General features: G+C 34.6%; 1 protein-coding gene across 1 annotated transcript in view; it reads left to right on the top strand.

The window, feature by feature from the left end:
• ikzf2 (IKAROS family zinc finger 2) overlaps window positions 1-6,471 on the top strand; it is a 49,439-nt gene extending 42,968 nt beyond the window's left edge. Inside the window, exons 7-8 of the mRNA XM_059343494.1 lie at window positions 1,175-1,309; window positions 4,836-6,471. Coding sequence (XP_059199477.1) covers window positions 1,175-1,309; window positions 4,836-5,656 — 956 coding nt within the window. The 3' untranslated portion in view covers window positions 5,657-6,471. The remainder of the gene's footprint in view (window positions 1-1,174; window positions 1,310-4,835) is intronic.
• The last annotated feature ends 11,222 nt before the right edge of the window (window positions 6,472-17,693 follow it).

Below are 17,693 nucleotides of genomic sequence, written 5' to 3'. Positions count from 1 at the left end.
ATTGGAGGACAAAAATAATATTTTTTTAAAATGTTTACGAGATTGAAGTGGAAAATCTATGAGAAAAAAATGTGCAGATTTATGAGATTTAAAGTGGTGAATCTGGGAGAAAAAAGTTGCTTTTTTTCCACTTTTTTCTCTTAAATCTGCGACTTTTTTTCTCAAAATATTAACTGAAGTTACCAAATATAGCTCTTTGCCCGATAAAGGGTTAAAAAGTGCTTTGATTTTGGATAAAGTGCTTGTAAATGCTTGAAATTCTTACTATATTTCTCTTGCAATCTGACTATATCCATCTATAGATTATAGATAATCACATGTTCAATGTAAAAAATAAGGAGTAGCCTATCTGAAATGAAGACCGTTCCTCCTGACCAAAAATAGATGTAAAAATGACCAAAAAAGACACAAACTGACCAAAAATAGATGTAAAAATGACAAAAAAGACACAAACTGACCAAAAATACCAAAAAATACTGAAAAAAGACACAAAATTACAAAATAGACACAAAAATGACCAAAAAATTACACAAAAATGTCAAAATAGAAATAAACTGATCAAAAATAGATGTAAAAATTACAACAAAAAGACACAAAATTACAAAATAGACACAAAAATGACCAAAAAATGTCGAAATAGAAACAAACTGACCAAAAATAGATGTAAAAATGACCAAAAAAGACACAAAATTACCAAAAATAGATTTAAAAAATTACTGAAAAAAGACACAAAATTACAAAATAGACACAAAAATGACCAAAAAATGACACAAAAATGTCGAAATAGAAACCAACTGACCAAAAATAGATAAAATGACCACAAATACAGTCATGGAAAAAGGTATTAGTATTACTATAATCTTGCGACATTTATGATTTAAACTGTACACAGTCCTTTTAAAATAAAATAAGATAAATAGAAAAAAACTCCGGTATTAGGCTTTATTTTTCCACAGGTAGCGGCTAACTGAGGCTACAATTAAATTACAGCCAGTGAAAGAAACAGAAAAGAAAACTGAAAGTGAAAAGCAAAATTCTGATTTCTTTTCTGTTGCCACATCCCAAAAAATAAATAGATCTTTTCAACTCAGCAATGTTCCTTCTCAGTGCTCAGGTGTCTCTTATTCATCACCCAAATTTATTCTGACCCCGTTCTCTCCTCCACCTCCTTCAGGCGAGGCTCCTAAAGAGCAGCGGCCCGTGGCGGAGCCCAACAACGCCATGGCGACCTTCGAGCGGCCGCCCGTTATCGAACGGCTGCACAGCAACGTGGGCAAGAGGAAGAGCACCACGCCTCAGAAATTTGTGGGTGGGTATTAGAAAACACAGTCAATGGCTTTGTCTTCTCCAGTCTGTGTGGAGCGTCCTTGAGGACAAGCTCAGTATTATCTAATATTATGTGATTCTTTCTGTGAGTCTCACCAGGAGATATTGGTTGGAAATGATTTGTCGTGTCATGTCCTGCACTGATGAAATACCTTCTAACCACGAGCAAGACATGTATTGTTCACATGTTGCAGCATAAACTGAGACATTCAGACTCAGTAATTGCTTTGCATGAGTAAAATAATGCATGCAGATCAATTGTGATACACGTTGCTAGTTTCAATTATCGCATCAAGTCTTTTTCAGCAAAGGTTAAAACCACCTCGACCAAATCTAACATGATTTTACTGATGTTTTTGAAGAGATTTTTTTTAAATTTTGCAGTGTACATTCAGCATTTCAATGCATTTTTAATGCAATCTTTTGTGTTTAAGGTTTTTTGTGTCTTTTATGTGTTTTTTGTAATTTTGTTGTGTGTTTTTTGTCATTTTTGTGTGTTTTTTGCAATTTTTTGTGCGTTTTTGTGTTTTTATGTGTGTTTTTTGTAATTTTTTTTATGTAATTTTCTGTGTTTTCTGTGTGGTTTGGTGTGTTTTTATGTTTTTTTGTAATTTTGTTGTGTGTTTTTTGTAATTTTTGTGTGTTTTTTGCAATTTTTTGTGCATTTTTGTGTTTTTATGTGTGATTTTTGTAATTTTTTTACGTAATTTTATGTGTTTTCTGTGTGGTTTAGTGGGGTTTTTTTTGTCATTTTATTGTGTTTTTTGTAATTTTTTTTGTGTTTTTTGCTAATTTTTGTGCATTCTTGTGTTTATATTTGTCTTTTTTGAATTTTCTTTTATGTTGTTTTATGTGTTTTCTGTTTGTGTTTTCTGTGTGTGGTTTAGTGTGTTTTTTTGTAATTTTATTGTGTTTTTTGTGTGTTTTTTGTATTTTTTGTGTGTGTTTCTGTGTTCAAAATGTCGATCCAGTAAGTCAAAATGAAAAAATAATAATCAGGTCATATAGGTGAGGTTGTACTGAACTAACGTGTCAGTGTGAGATGAATTGTGATACACTTTGCTGCTGATTTCACTTGCAAATAGAATTGAAAAATGGTTTACCCAAGCATTTTTTTCTTTTCCTCTAAGTGTACGCACTTAGTTTGAGTTCCTGCCTTTTCAGTTTTTCAGCATACAATATTATATAATATCACACAATAGCCCTGCCCTACTTAGAGCACAGATTTTTTTTCAGAATTTGGTTTTATTTGCCACACTATTAGAAAAAGAAGATTGAGCAAGCTACAGCGAGCGGTTTACTGAGAGGCAAGGAAATGTTTTTCACTCTGTGGTTAGGTACACCTGTAACTTTGCCATTGCTCTTATCGAGTGAAAACAACTCACCGCATCCCTGTTCTGGAGGGGTTAAACAGTGCACTACTAGATGGATGGGGCTTTCCACTCCATTAGACTCGTGCACGCAGAATATCAAGTAACAAAATATGAAAAACAAACCCCGAAATATCAGCACGATACAAGTTTGGCTGACTACAGAGGAAATTTAGTGAAGTCAAGACACGCTCGTATTCGTGCATATCAATTTTCTCGTTTGTTTTGAACTATTCTTAGCACTCCACTTAAGCTATTGCATGACTATTTATCATGTTTTTTGTCTCACCTTTTGAAATTGACACACCGTATTTACTCAGATAGTTTTTCAGATTGTGTTTTGTGTAATTTTATTGTGTTTTTTTGTAATTTTTTGTGTGTTTTTTGCAATTTTTTGTGTGTTTTTATGTGTTTTCTATTTGTGTTTTCTGTGTGGTTTAGTGTGTTTTTATGTGTTTTTTTATTTTTATTTTATTGTGTAATTTTTCATTGTGTAATTTTATTTATACCGTATTTCCTCAAATAGTAGCCGGGGGCTTCTATTTATAAAAAATCAGTTTGGGACCCGGCTAATAATAGGGGCAGGCTATTATTTGAAGGAGGCTTTTATTAAAAAAAGAACATCAGAGCAGCTCTGACCGGCACTTTTTAGAGTGTTTTACACAGCGCATTGTAGCCAGTTACCCGGATGTCGGCCATATTGGAAGTACTGGGATGTAAACAAACAATGAACAGCTGAATGTTCATTTTAAGCAGGATTTAAAATGTCTAAACTACTAAAAAGCCCAGAAGAACGTGCGTAAACGGCTTGACTTTACAGAGAATGACTAGGATTTTTGTCATTTTGTGTCTTTTTTTGGTCATTTTGTTCCTTTTTTAAATAATTTTGTGTCTTTTTTAAAATAATTTTGTGTCTTTTTTGGTCATTTTGTGTCATTTTTGGTCATTTTGTTTCTTCTTTAAGTAATTTATTTTTTTTCTGTCATTTTGTGTCTTTTTTGGGTCATTTTGTGTCTTTTTAAAATAATTTTGTGTCTTTTTTGGTCATTTAGTGTTTTTTCAGTCATTTTGTGTCTTTTTTAAATAATTTTGTGATATTTATAATGCAACCTATGTTCATATTCATATATTTGCAACATGTACATTTCTGTGTGTGAAACATAATTTTCAATATCAGATTTTATGTTTTTCTTTGTTTCTTTTGGGTTCAAAATTTTGATCAAGTAAGTCAAAGTTAAAAAAGTTTAATTATCAGGCCATATAGGTGAAGTAACGCTGAAAAAACTGATACCAACATGGCATGGTGAAGATTTTTCAACATATTTTTAACGGACATAATAGCCGAATATTTCAGAGGGTTAAATTGAGGAAATATGGTATTCTTGTTAAATCAGTTAATGTCATGTCACTTTTTTTCACGCAGGTGAAAAGATGTTTTTTCGGCCATATTGGATTTGATCAAAAACCTTCCATTAATGTCATACTTTATTACATTATTGGTAAAAAGTGTATTACATTATTGGGAAATGCACTTTATTACATTATTGGGAAGTTATTACATTATCAGGTTTATTACATTTTCAATGGACTCAAGTGCAGATTTTTATTACATTATCGGGAATTTATTACATTATCAGGTTCTACACCGGTTACTAAATGAGGCCGGTCATTAATAGGGGCCCGGCTTTAAATTGAGGGAATACGGTATATTTGTTAAATCAGTTAATTCTGCAATGTCATAATGTCACTTTTTTTCATGCAGGTGAAAAGATGGTTTTTCGGCCATATTGGATTTGATCAAAAACCTTCCATTAATATCATAATTTATTACATTATTGGTAAAAAGTGTATTACATTATTGGGAAATGCACTTTATTACATTATTGGGAAGTTATAAGATTATCAGGTTTTATTACATTTTCAATGGACTCAAGTGCAGATTTTTATTACATTATCGGGGTTATTACATTATCAGGAATTTATTACATTATCGGGAAGTTATTACATTATCAGGTTCTACACCCGGTTACTAAATGAGGCCGGTCATTAATAGGGGCCTGGCTTTAAATTGAGGGAATACGGTATATTTGTTAAATCAGTTAATTCTGCAATGTCATAATGTCATTTTTTTTCATGCAGGTGAGAAGATGGTACGCTACGGCTACCCTGACCTCGGCTACGAGATGGGTCTTAAATATGAGAAGCAGGCTGAGATGATGTCGGCCCACATGATGGACCAGGCCATCAGCAACGCCATCACCTACCTGGGGTCGGACACGCTCCGGCCCATGCTCCACCACCCGGGTCCTCTCTCCATGGCCGAGGTGGTTCCCATGGTCAACCCGCTCTACCACCACGTCCTGCCGATGGGCCAACGAACTGACCGTCCAGAAAACTGTGACCCGCCACCACCACAGCCACCTCAACCTCACGCCTTCCCCGGCCACCCCACCACAAACGGCCCCAGCGGCGCCGCACCGAGGCAGGGGAGGCTTCGCCACCCGGGGCAGGAAGAGTCCCCCAGCAACAGCGGGGTGGATTCTGCCGACTCGGCTCGCAGCAGCCCCCACGAGAGGCAGGGCTTCCACGGGAGAGGAGACCCCGCGCCTCGCCTCAGGTCCCGAGCCAGCCCGGCCGCGGTTTATTCAGGTGAGCGTGCGGCGAGGGAAGCGTCGCCCAGAAGCGGGGCGGCGATGGGGAGCGGGATGATGATGCGAGGGGCCCCCGAGAGGCCCGCCAGCCAGGAAGGGGTCCGGGTGTTTGGACGGGAGGGCCAGGAGTTGCGGGCGTTCCAGTGCGAGCACTGCCGGGTGCTCTTCCTGGACCACGTCATGTACACCATCCACATGGGTTGCCATGGATACAGAGATCCGCTCGAGTGCAACATCTGTGGCCACCGCAGCAAAGACCGATACGAGTTCTCCTCTCACATAGTCCGTGGGGAACATACCTTCCAGTAGGAGGATTTTTAGTGTGAATCAAGGGAAAGACAACGAAAGGGAAAGGAGCAATAGCCTGATATCCGTCCCGACTCAGACTGACTCACAGGTGGTGAACGGCACTGTAGACGAGTGTAGCACAATCATAGCATTGACTTCTTTTTAAGCTACTTATTGTGAAAATGAACAGTTGAACAATCATATGAAGGTGGGCCAAAGACACATTTTTTCTACATATTTAATTAACATAAGAAGGAAGGTAAGTTTTTGTTTTTTTTTCTCTCATAATGTTCATTAATTGTACAACAGAGCAGCTGTCAGACGAATTTGACTAGTTTAGTTTCACTTATTTGGAATCTCTTGTCCCCCTGTTGTGCTTATTATTACGCCTTTTGTTTCAGAAACATGTTTTCCTTCTTGTACAAATGCAGTTCAACCAGATAGAATGTACCTAATTAACATTGGTGACAGACGAAAAGACTTCATGTAGTTTCTGGTTCAAACTCCATGATTCTATTCATGAGTTATTTCAAGGACATAATGGCAGTATCCTATGGTACTGGACTGGCCCACTTACTGTGGCTCAGCATACAGGACCCATGCAGTTTTCGTCTTTATTTTTAATGATATTGCCATGGGGCAGTATTTTTTTTGTCCTTTGAATAATGGTGGAATATATACAGTATAATGTCCTGGTTGATCCATGCTGTGTGTTCTAGCTGCAAGCAACTTGGTGTCCATTTCTGGTTTTACCATCATATTCAGCTTTTTGTTCCAATTTCAAAGATGTCATTAGAAACTTTACTTTTGACCCCCCAACAATGGACACAACAGCAAATAAGTATAAATAAATACATTAAAACTAGATTTATATCACAATTTGTACATTGTGTTAACCCTTTATCAGGCGAAGAACCGTATTTGGTAACTTCAGCGGATATCCAAAATAAAAAATAAAAACATTTAGAGAAAAAAGTTGCAAATTTACTAGATTAAAGTGGCAGATCTACAAGAAAAAAAGTCGCAGATTTAAGAGATTTAAAGTGGCAAATCTGCGTGGAAAATAGTCGCAGATTTAAGAGAAAGAAGTGGCAAAAAAAAAAAAATCTCACAGATTCGCCACTTTCAATCTCGTAAATGTGCGACTTTTTCACGCAGATTCACCACTTTAAATCTCTTAAATCTGCGACTTTTTTGCGCAGATTCACCACTTTAAATCTCGTGAATCTGTGACTTTTTTTCTTGTAGATTCACCACTTTAAATCTCGTAAATCTGCAACTGTTTTTCTTGTAGAATCACCACTTTAAATTTTGTAAATCTGCAACTTTTTCGCGCGGATTCACCACTTTAAATCTCGTAAATCTGCGATTTTCTTCACGCAGATTCACCACTTTAAATCTTGTAAATATGCAACTTTTTTCTCGACCCCATTTTGATATCCACTGAAGTTACCAAATATAGTTCTTCGCCTGATAAATGGTTAATGATACAGGCATTTCCAATCCACAGATACTACCAAATGTAAATATATGTAACAAATATACATTACATTTAAAACTATTTGTGTTAATTTTAATACCTTATGGGTGAATTGCACAAAATTTAGGTCAAAGTTATGGCTTTAGTTAAGCTAACCCCAACTCTCTTTAAGGCTACATAGCTAGCTGATAGCACAAAACTACCTCTTAACAACCACTTTGTAAGATTCAGCTGATGTGAAAGCCTTCATTAATACACTTCGACTGACATTATATTGTAGAATATGGCTTTTTTTCCCCCCATTGTTTTGTTTTTGATAAACTTGAATAATGAGCCAGTTATGCTAGCAGCTAATACAAAACAAAAACTAGCCACCTAGCTAAGCGTGCATTTGTAACTATCAATTGCTCAATATTTACTTACTTTCTTTTTCCTTTTACTTCCTGTGGCTGTCTAGTCAAAAATCAGCTCAAACTATAGGAAAAATGATAATAATAGTTCACTTCAAATCTATTTAAAACTGTGTTTTAGAAAAAAAATGTAGAAAAAAGGCTGCAGCTCATTAGATTTCACACAGATAGCCTATATTTTTATTTCTGTCACATTTAAATGCATTTGTTGCCTGTATTGAGACCTGTTTCTCTCCATAGTGGACAGGCACCTTTTAGTTTTGCACCTAAATTGTGGAACAATTGATCATGAAGCTAAATCACAATGAAAGGAAAACAAAAACTGGCCCTGTGGCCTTAAAAACTCCGGCCATGCTTTTCTCATCTGCCAAGCTAATGCATTCTCCACAGAAAATGTATTTGTGTCCCTGTTTGCTTTTTTATAAAGGTATCAGATCTTGGTGGTGACTGGTGGGTGGTGTTGCTTGCAGTTTTAGCACACAGTTAGATTCCTTTTACTAGTATCGTAGTTTGTTTGAAACTTGCAGACCTGCACATTGACAGAGGGTGGTAACTGTTTTCATTTTGATGATTTTTGAAATTATGCTTTCTGGCGATGGATACCAAAGGGATCAATGAGGCTAAAGATACTGCATGGGTTGCTCTTCTCTGATGTACCTCACTTTATACTTTAGGCTTGTCTTTTTTTGATCTAATTCACTTTGTGCTTTATGTTGGATGGCTGTGTGTGTATATAGTGTTGCGCTTTTTGTGTCAGTGCTTGAGGTCAGATAGGTTCTGCACTATTGGTGCTGTTTTTCTTGCTTATTATGTCTGGTTCAATGCCATCTTCTATCCTATTTGTATGTCATGACAAATACAGGGAAAACATCACAAATTCTGCTCAAAAAGCTTGTTTTTAAGGTGTGCAAAAACACCGAGGGAGAGAGTGAATTCTTGATGTGTTTGTGAGAATTTGTCATGTGGATTTCTTGCCACAATGTCACTACATTCATGTATGACCTTCTGCAGAGTGCATAGAGTGTGGTTAGCACACAGTTTTTAGTCTAAAAGGCACTTCCCAAAACTGTAGCATTTCTCTGTAAACCTGCTCTGACATTATAAAATAAGCTCATGTATGCAACATATAAATGGCAAGTAAGTAAGAGATTAGCCACTTTTTCTAATGCAGATCTCTTATCCAGCGTCTACAGCAGTGGTTCCCAAAGGTTTTATACTGGGCCCCAGTAGAAACATGGTGTGTTCATGTAAATTTAACACTTCATTTCCTCTCTGCGGGTTAGAGTTTTAGGATTAGATTAGATTAGATTCAACTTTATTGTCATTGCACATGTCACAAGTACAAAGCAACGAAATGCAGAAAAAAAGTGAGAAAGAATGACAGTATTTTTTTTTTATCCTTCATGTCAGCTCGCTCTGAGCAGTCTCAATGAATTTACCGTAAATATCACAATATGGGCGCACTACATTATATATTATTATTATTATTATTATATAGGGACGGCTGGTTTGACTACGGAGAAGCGAATGCCGGTTCACTTGACCGCAGTCAAACTTCCGGGTCACGTAAACCCGACCAATTAAATATTAAAATCAAATTAATTCCTGGTGCCCGTTTTTCCATTTCATATTTTTGATCTGAGCCCAAGATTAAAACTAGGGCCGGGACTTTAACCTGTTAATTAAGATTAATTAATTACTCAAAAATGAACACGTTAAAAAATTTTCAGATTTTAATCACACTTATTTTTGCACCACGGAACGTTTCTAGCGTGGATGCTACACTTAATGGCAAAAATTGCTCTGGTCTGTTGGACTTGAACAAAAATAAACAATTTTTTTGTTGCTTAAGCTGATGTATTCAGTCATTATTCAATGGTATACTAAAAATCCATGTGAAAAAAATTACTTCTCACTGTTCTCAGGTCAAATATTTATATGCGATTAAAATGTGATTAATTTCGATTAATTAATTACAAAGCCTCTTATTAATTAGATTCATTTTTTTAACCGAGTCCCGGCCCTAATTAAAATATGAAAAAGCAAGCATTTTTTGTTTTATAATAGACAACAAATAACAAAATAACCAGTCAATTTTGATTGCCAATTGGAAATGGAAAGAACGAATATTTTTTTGTTTTTTTGTATTTGTAATATTTGGAGGAGAGTCACGATCTGATTTATCTTTTACCAGCATTGGAGAACAATGAAATTATTTCAATTTAGCCTTGCCACGGCCCTCCTTTTATCACCCTGGGGCCCCTCTAGGGGTCAGCCCCCCAGTTTGGGAACCACTGCTATAATAGATAACAGATTTCCATCAGTAAGTCTAGCTAGCTAGCTAGCTAGCTGCAGCTCTCATAGCTACTGTCTCTCCATGTGAAAGGACACAGATGAGACTGCTTTGTACTGTTGGCCTGCACTTTATGTACATGTATGCTCTGGCTATAGCTGACATTGTCGTTTTTTTTTGTTTTTTTTGTTCTTTTTACATTAAAGCATAGTTAAGTCAGGTTAGTTTTTTCCCTAAAAGAACAATCTTGGAGATGTTTTTCTGTCTGATGATTTGTTTTTTTTATTCTAACAGTACTTACAAGAAGTTTGGCATTACTAGTTCCACCCTGGCAGCATCATAAACAGATTATTATTATTATTCTCTAAGGATAAACTCAGTGAATTCCTCTTCTATGTTCAGTGTCTATCTACTCGTGATCAAAAGGCAGCTTTTTCTCTGTTTACATGTTGCTTTTCTTATGCGCAACTGGTGCCCAGCTAGCATAAAAAACCTCCTGTCTGTAAAGTTTTGGCACTGGAAATTGTTTACACCTCGCAGCTGTGATATTGACTCTATACATTCCTCGACTTTTACATTCCTGTACATATTTATTATCTGAAGCCTTATCTGTTAAGACTCCTAAAACGACATATCCTTTCCTGTGATCAAATGTAAATTAATGCTTTTTTTTGTCCTTAATCCCCCTTCAGAAGGAATAGAAATAAAAAAAGACCATAATTAAATTAACTTGAACTGGGCATTAGATATGAAAGGATGTTTAAATGAAATGTTTTGTGCTCAGTTTTTCAAGACTTTGGGGCTCAGAAGTCTTTTTTTTCTTGCTCTCATAGTAATGATAAGGTCAGCCTTACACATTCTTTAAATGAAGCAGCCATATGTACCAAAAAAAAAGACAAAAGAAGAAGAAAAGTAAGAAAAAAAAAGGTCTTCTGTCAGCCCTCCGTGTGAGCGAGGAGATTACTTGAAAAATCAAAATCATTGCTATTGTTCCTGGGATGTTTTTTTGTAAATTTTGAAAATATGTGTGCTAAATGTCTATTTTTCTGCTGAAATGTTCATGCAAAAAGTTTTGTGAACTTTTGTGTGTTTTTTTTAAAAGTTCTAAAAATGTTTACAAAAATGTAAAAGGCAGGGTTCAGGTGAATTGTATTTTATAAGAAATAATATATGAAAGGTGTATATTTTGGCACTGAATATTGAAATTATCCAGAAAACGTGTGCCGATTGATCAACTCTGATATTGATAACAACTTTTATGATGATGTGAGGGCTCTCAGGTATTTGCATAGGTTGTGTATTTTTATGTCCTAAAAATATGTGATTTATTTATCAAAAAAGATGCACAGTAATGACTTAAATCAGTCCGACACTGAGTGTGGTGAAGGAAGTTAGATGATTGATCAGCCCTGTTTTCAACATCAATGACATAACATGAAGACACACTGCTGTGAAGAAGACAATGTATATTTTTAAGGCATGGGTTTCTCTCTATTAAAGACGTGATTTACTGCCTTGTCTGTTTTGTGAATCCTGAAACAGGAAGTCAGACATATTGTTATCCCTTAATAGGACACTCCTTGAAATACTTGGAAATTCCAAATTTCAACCCTAGAGAATATTGGAGGATATTACATACAGCCAGAATGTGTAAAAAAAACATACGGACCTGTGTAGGTTAGTCACGATACTAAAATTTTCAACTCAATACTTGATACCATTTTCAATACCACCAGGATAAAAACAAAGACCCCAAATTTTAACAGAACCACAGGTTAACCCTCTGGAGTCTCCAAAAGCGCCAAAGCATGACTTCTTCATCACATCCAGACTTAAAAACAAAGCAGACTAAAAAAAGACACAAAATGACCAAAAAAGACACAAAATAACTAAAAAGGCACAACAACAGAGACAAAATGACCAAAAAAGACACAAAAAGGCACAAAATGACTAAAAAAGACACAAAATGAATAAAAAAAGACACAAAATTACCAAAAAAGACACAAAATGAGAAGACAGAATACCCAAAAAACCCACAGAAGACACAAAATGACCAAAAAAAAGACACAAAATAACCAAAAAAGACACAAAATGACAAAAAAAAGACACCAAACAACTAAAAAAGACAAAAAGGAAACAAAAAAGACAAAATAAAGACACAAAATAACTAAAAAAGACACAACAACAGACAAAAAATTACCAAAAAAGACGCAAAAAAGACACAAAAAGACACAAAATGACTTACAAAGACACGAAAAGGATTAAAAAATGGACAAAACAGCCCAAGACTCCACAGAGTTAAATATTTATAATAAAAAACAGTTGTGCAACAAGAAACTGCAACTATGATAACGAGCTTCAGATACTCGATACTTTTGAAAATGAGTATCGTATCCAGATACGTTTTAGTATCGATACTTTTGACAACCCTAGACCTGTGGGAGGGGGGAAATAATTTGAGATCAAAGTGGCAAATCTAGGAGAAAAAAATTAGCAGATTTATGAGATTTAAAGTGGTGAATCTGCAAGAAAAAAGTTGCTTTTCCCCCACTTTTTTCTCGTAAATCTGCGACTTTTTTCACGCAGATTTGCCACTTTAAATCTCTTAAATCTGCAACTTTTTTCTTGTAGATTTGCCACTTTAATCTAGTAAATTTACAACTTTTTTCTCTAAATATTGCGAGAAAAAAATGCGTAGATCCATGAGATTTAAAGTGGTGAATCTGCAAGAAAAACGTTGCTTTTTACCCACTTTTTTCTCGTAAATCTGCAACTTTTTTCGCACAGTTTTTCCACTTTAAATCTTGTAAATCTGCACATTTTTTTCTTGTAGATTTGCCACTTTAATCTAGTAAATTTGCAACTTTTTTTCTTGAAATATTAACTTACTAAATACGGTTCTTCGCCCGATAAAGGGTTATATAGTTTTCTTTAAAACATGCAAACTGTACATGTAATTAAAATAATTTATTGAGAGAAAAACACAGTGCCTGAATATTGTGCAAGACATGCAAGGTCATAAAAACAAAAACAAAAAAAGATTTTGGAGAACTGACTTGACCGCTTATACATGGTGCAACTTTTCTGCAAATGTGAATTCTTCTTTTTTTTTGTCACTGTGGGTTTGATTATAATCACCAAGAAGAGAAGCAGCCCCAGTAGAATTTAAATGGTTCTGCTCCGTAAAGCCAAAATCTATAGACAAGGATTAAGTATAAACCAACAACATCAATTATATGAATATTTGTCTGATGTTCCATCCCACTGCATTTTATTTGAATGAGGGCTTTTATCTCTTATTCAGAGCAATATTTCTCTCAACAGTTGGTCTCTGTGCTGTTCAGCTTAATGGCAGACTTGCCACCAACTGCTCTGTATAATAGCAAAAAATACCATAGTGAAGTCTATTTTAAATTCCTCATTTAAACCTTAATAGGCTAATTTCCTGGTGATCAATCATGGAAAGAAAAAGATAATTACAGCGAGACAATGAAGCCCTGATTCTGGAGCACTGGGGTTACAGGGACAGTTGGGAAGGTTAGATAATGTTTTATTTCAGGTCAGATAGAAATCAGGCATTAGGTCCACTGCTGAAATAGAGGTGAGTCTAGTATGATCTAAGGCAGGGGTCTCAAACTCAAATTACCTGGGGACTGCTGGAGGCAGTATCAAAATGACCAAAAAAATACACAAAATGACCAAAAAAAGACACAAAATTATTTTTAAAAAGACACAAAATTAATAAGAAAAAACACAAAATGACAGAAAAAACTAAATTACTTAAAGAAAAAAAACAAAATGACCAAAAAAGACACAAAATTATTAAAAAAGACACAAAATTATTTCTAAAAAGACACAAAATTACTAAGGAAAGACACAAAATGACCAACAAAGACACAAAATTACAGAAAAAAAAAAAATTACTTAAAGAAGAAACCAAATGATAAACAAGACACATAATTATTAAAATAAAGACACAAAACTATTTTAAAAAGACACAAAAATTAACAAAAAAAGACACAAATTACTGAAAAAAAGACACAAAATTATCTAAAAAGACACAAAATTATTTTTAAAAAAGACACAAAATTACCAAAAAAAAGACACAAAATTACCAAAAAAAGACACAAAATTACCGTGTTGTGTGTGGAAGGTCCCTTTAATTACTTATTTTTGTAACTCTGTGTCTTTTTTGGTATTTCTGTGTCTTTTTTTGGTCATTTTGTTTCTTTTTTAAGTAATTTAGGTTTTTTTCTGTCATTTTTGTGTCACTTTGTTGTGTTTTTTAAATAATTTTGTGTCTTTTTCGGTAATTCTGTGTATTTTTTTGGTAATTTTGTGTCTTTTTTGTCATTTTGTGTCTTTTTGGTAATTCTGTGTCTTTTGTTTGTTCATTTTGTGTATTTTTTCTGTCATTTTGTGTAATTTTTTGATCATTCTGTGTATTTTTTGGTCATTTTGTGTCTTTTTTTTGTCATTTTGTGTCTTTTATTGGTCATTTAGATACTGCCTCCAGCCGCCCCCAGGTAATTTGAGTTTCAGACCCCTGCCATAACGAAAAACGATTTCTAAATAAAACAAAATTTCCACGATTGGCTGCTTCAGCTCTAATACACTGACAGGTAAATCTGAGGCAGCTGGTTTTAAAACTCACTGTTCTGTCTAAAACAATCCTCATATCTCCATAGAGAACCATCTCTACTGTACAGCCATAGTGCCTGGCTTTAGTCTGCGCTGTAATGACTGGTGTCTTTGTCTATGAGCAGGTGGGCGCTAGAGCCCGTTGGAGCCTCTAAATGTCAGAGCAGTCTTCCTCACCCCCTTACTTCTTTAATCTGTGTATTGCACACACACTCTGTCACACACACACACTCACAAAGCAAACACACACAAAATCAAAGCTGCCTGAAGGCGGTAGCAAAACTGAGAAGTGTAAAGGCTGAACAGACCCCAAACTGTATCTTTTCATCTTTAGATTCTTCTATTTACCTGCATGTCAGTTGATTGTTTGTTCCCATCCAGATCATATCTCTGTTTGACTCACACTTTCAACACGGGGTGACACACCTGCGTTCACTTTGTAGCGCTCATCTGACGGAAAGTCTTTTTCTCAGACAGCGCACGTATTAAGGGACAAAAATAATTTGAGAAGAAGAAAGAAAATGTAAAAAAAAAAGACTGCATTCATTGTTTTTTCAGGTATCAGGGTGGATGGATGGGTCATGCAAACACAGGAGTTTCAATAAGTAGAACACTGTTTGTGTTCTGGTTAAAACCAGAATTTAATTTTGACTTGTATATGTGTCAATTTTTTTTATTTTAACCAAAAACCATGATGTTTATTGCCGTAGCCTAACCAAGTTACATAACCAACATACCAGTCTCCACACAAACCACGATACTTTTAACTACTTAAGTATTTTATAGTAAAATATCAGCCTGAATCTAACCAAACTATGATCATTTTGTAATGTTCGTTTCTTAGGAAAAGTAATAATGTTTGTGGGTCTTTTAATTATCCAAAACTGTCAGAAAAAAACAAAAAATCCCAATAAAAATGGTTTATATTTCATTAATTAGTCAATTACTAACCATTTCAATCAATATTTAATGCAATGGTGTTTTTTTTTTCTTTGTTTTTTACCTCTGACAGATCAGGTTCAATGAGGATAATTCACTTTTTTTTTTAAAAAATACATGTTACAACTGTTTTTTTTTATGTACACTGGAAAGACCTAAATATAAAATGCCTTGGTTTTACATGAGATTGATTTTTTTTTTTTTTTTTTTTTATGAAAAAAGACTTTAACCCTTTGGAGTTCGGGGCTATTTTGTTGGTTTTTGACTCCTTTTTCATTCTGTCTGTATACGCAACTTAAATAATGATCACCATGCCATGCTGGTTTCATCTTTTTCAGCTCAACCTCACCTCATTATTTTTTGTCATTTTGACTTACTGGATCAACATTTTGAAACACAAAAACACACACGAAAAAATACAAAAAACACGTTTTAAAAAAACAAAAACGCACACAAAATTACAAAAAAACACAAATAAAAGCATACAAAAACTCAAAAATTTTTTTACAAAAAAACCCACAAGAAACACACAAAAACACACCAAAAAATGACAAAAAACACACAGAACACACACAAAAAACACAGATAAAAACACACAAAAATATTACAAAAAACACACAAAAAATATCACAAAATCACAAAAAAACCGTAAACAAAAAAAAGATAGCTTTAAAAATGTTGAAACGAACACTGCAAAATCTGAAAAATCTCTGCAAAAAAACGTAATATCATGTTACACTTGGTCGTGGTGATTTTAACTTTTGCTGAAAAAGAGTTGATGCACTAAATTGGACATGGAGACTTGTGGAAAAGCAAAAATTATAGAGAGAAGCTGACAGCAGGGAAACATGCTGCTGAAGTTTTTACGTCGTGAAGAAATCCTGCTCCGGCGCTTTCATGGACTCCAGAGGGTTAAACTATTTTGTTTTTAAACTTTTTTTTTGCAATTTTTTGCAATTTTAAACTTGAATTGGGTCAATTTGACCTGGAACACAACAGGAGGGTTAAAACCACATGTTTAAAACTTCTACCATAATCCCGGAGAAAATATATTTCCCTTGAAACATAATTGAGAATGCAGTTTCATTGTAAGGAAACATACTTTTTAGGAGACATTGCTCTCCACCATTGCAGACATGCATGTTCTTCTTCTTGCTGAGGACCAAATGACCACTAACATTAACATTAAAACCAGCTTCATAACAGCTGCAGCTTGTGGTTCATGTGAGGATGTGAGGTTATTATAAATCCATCATGCTAAAGAACGGTGGAGGGCGATCCGTACAAAGGAAGAAATTATCGTGATGTGAAATAATAAAGCGCCTTTCACTTACTTAACATAAGAAAGCTTTTTAGAAATAAGTTTGCAGCAGGCTGACAGCCAAGTAGTTCACATTGAATGTTTTATACGTGAAGTAAAAGGTGAGCTGTTATTTCATACAATAATCATTTATAGAGCGTTGGGTCTGCAGGCTGACATTTGAAGACTAAAGTGATTAATCAGTGTCATGTTCCAGGATGATGGCATGTGAAAGTGCAGGAAGTACACAACAGTGCAGACTGGCCATGATGGATCCACCCCGTCAGAATAAAAGCCTCAAAGTACTCAACAAGTGTTGACATTCTCCTTCTCCACATCCTACTTGACACGAGAGTCTGAAGATTCCAGCAGTGGAGTGTTTCTTAAAAGCTGCATGCACCGATTATTATAGCACATAGACCAGGGTCTCAAACTCAGATTACCTGAGGCAGTATTAAAATGACCAAAAAAGACATAAAATTACTAAAACAGACACAAAATTACAAAAAAGACACAAAATTATTTTAAAAAGACACAAAATTACCAAAAAAAGACACATAATTACAAAAAAAAACGCAAAATTATTTGAAAAAGACACAAAATGATTTTAAAAAGACACAAAATGACCAAAAAAGCCACAAAATTATTTAAAAAAGACACAAAATGACCAAAAAAAAGAAAAAAAATGAACAAAAAAGACACACAATTACAAAAAAGACAAAAAAATTTACAAAAAAGACACAAAATGACCAAAAAACCCACAAAATTATAAAAAAGACACAAAATGACAAAAAAAGACAAAAAAATCAACAAAAAAGACACAAAATTACAAAAACATTTATCAAAAAAGACACAAAATTACAAAAACATTTATCAAAAAAGACACAAAATGACTGATAAAAACACTAAATTATTTTTAAAAAAGACACAAAATGACCAAAAAAGACACAAAATGACAGAAAAAAACTAAATTACTTCAAAAAGAAACAAAATGA

Source organism: Centropristis striata, chromosome 10 (genome assembly GCF_030273125.1).
Source record: "Centropristis striata isolate RG_2023a ecotype Rhode Island chromosome 10, C.striata_1.0, whole genome shotgun sequence".
NCBI classification, from domain to species: domain Eukaryota; kingdom Metazoa; phylum Chordata; class Actinopteri; order Perciformes; family Serranidae; genus Centropristis; species Centropristis striata.
The sequence above is the reverse complement of the archived record's forward strand: the minus strand, read 5'-3'. Positions and strand labels throughout refer to the sequence as shown.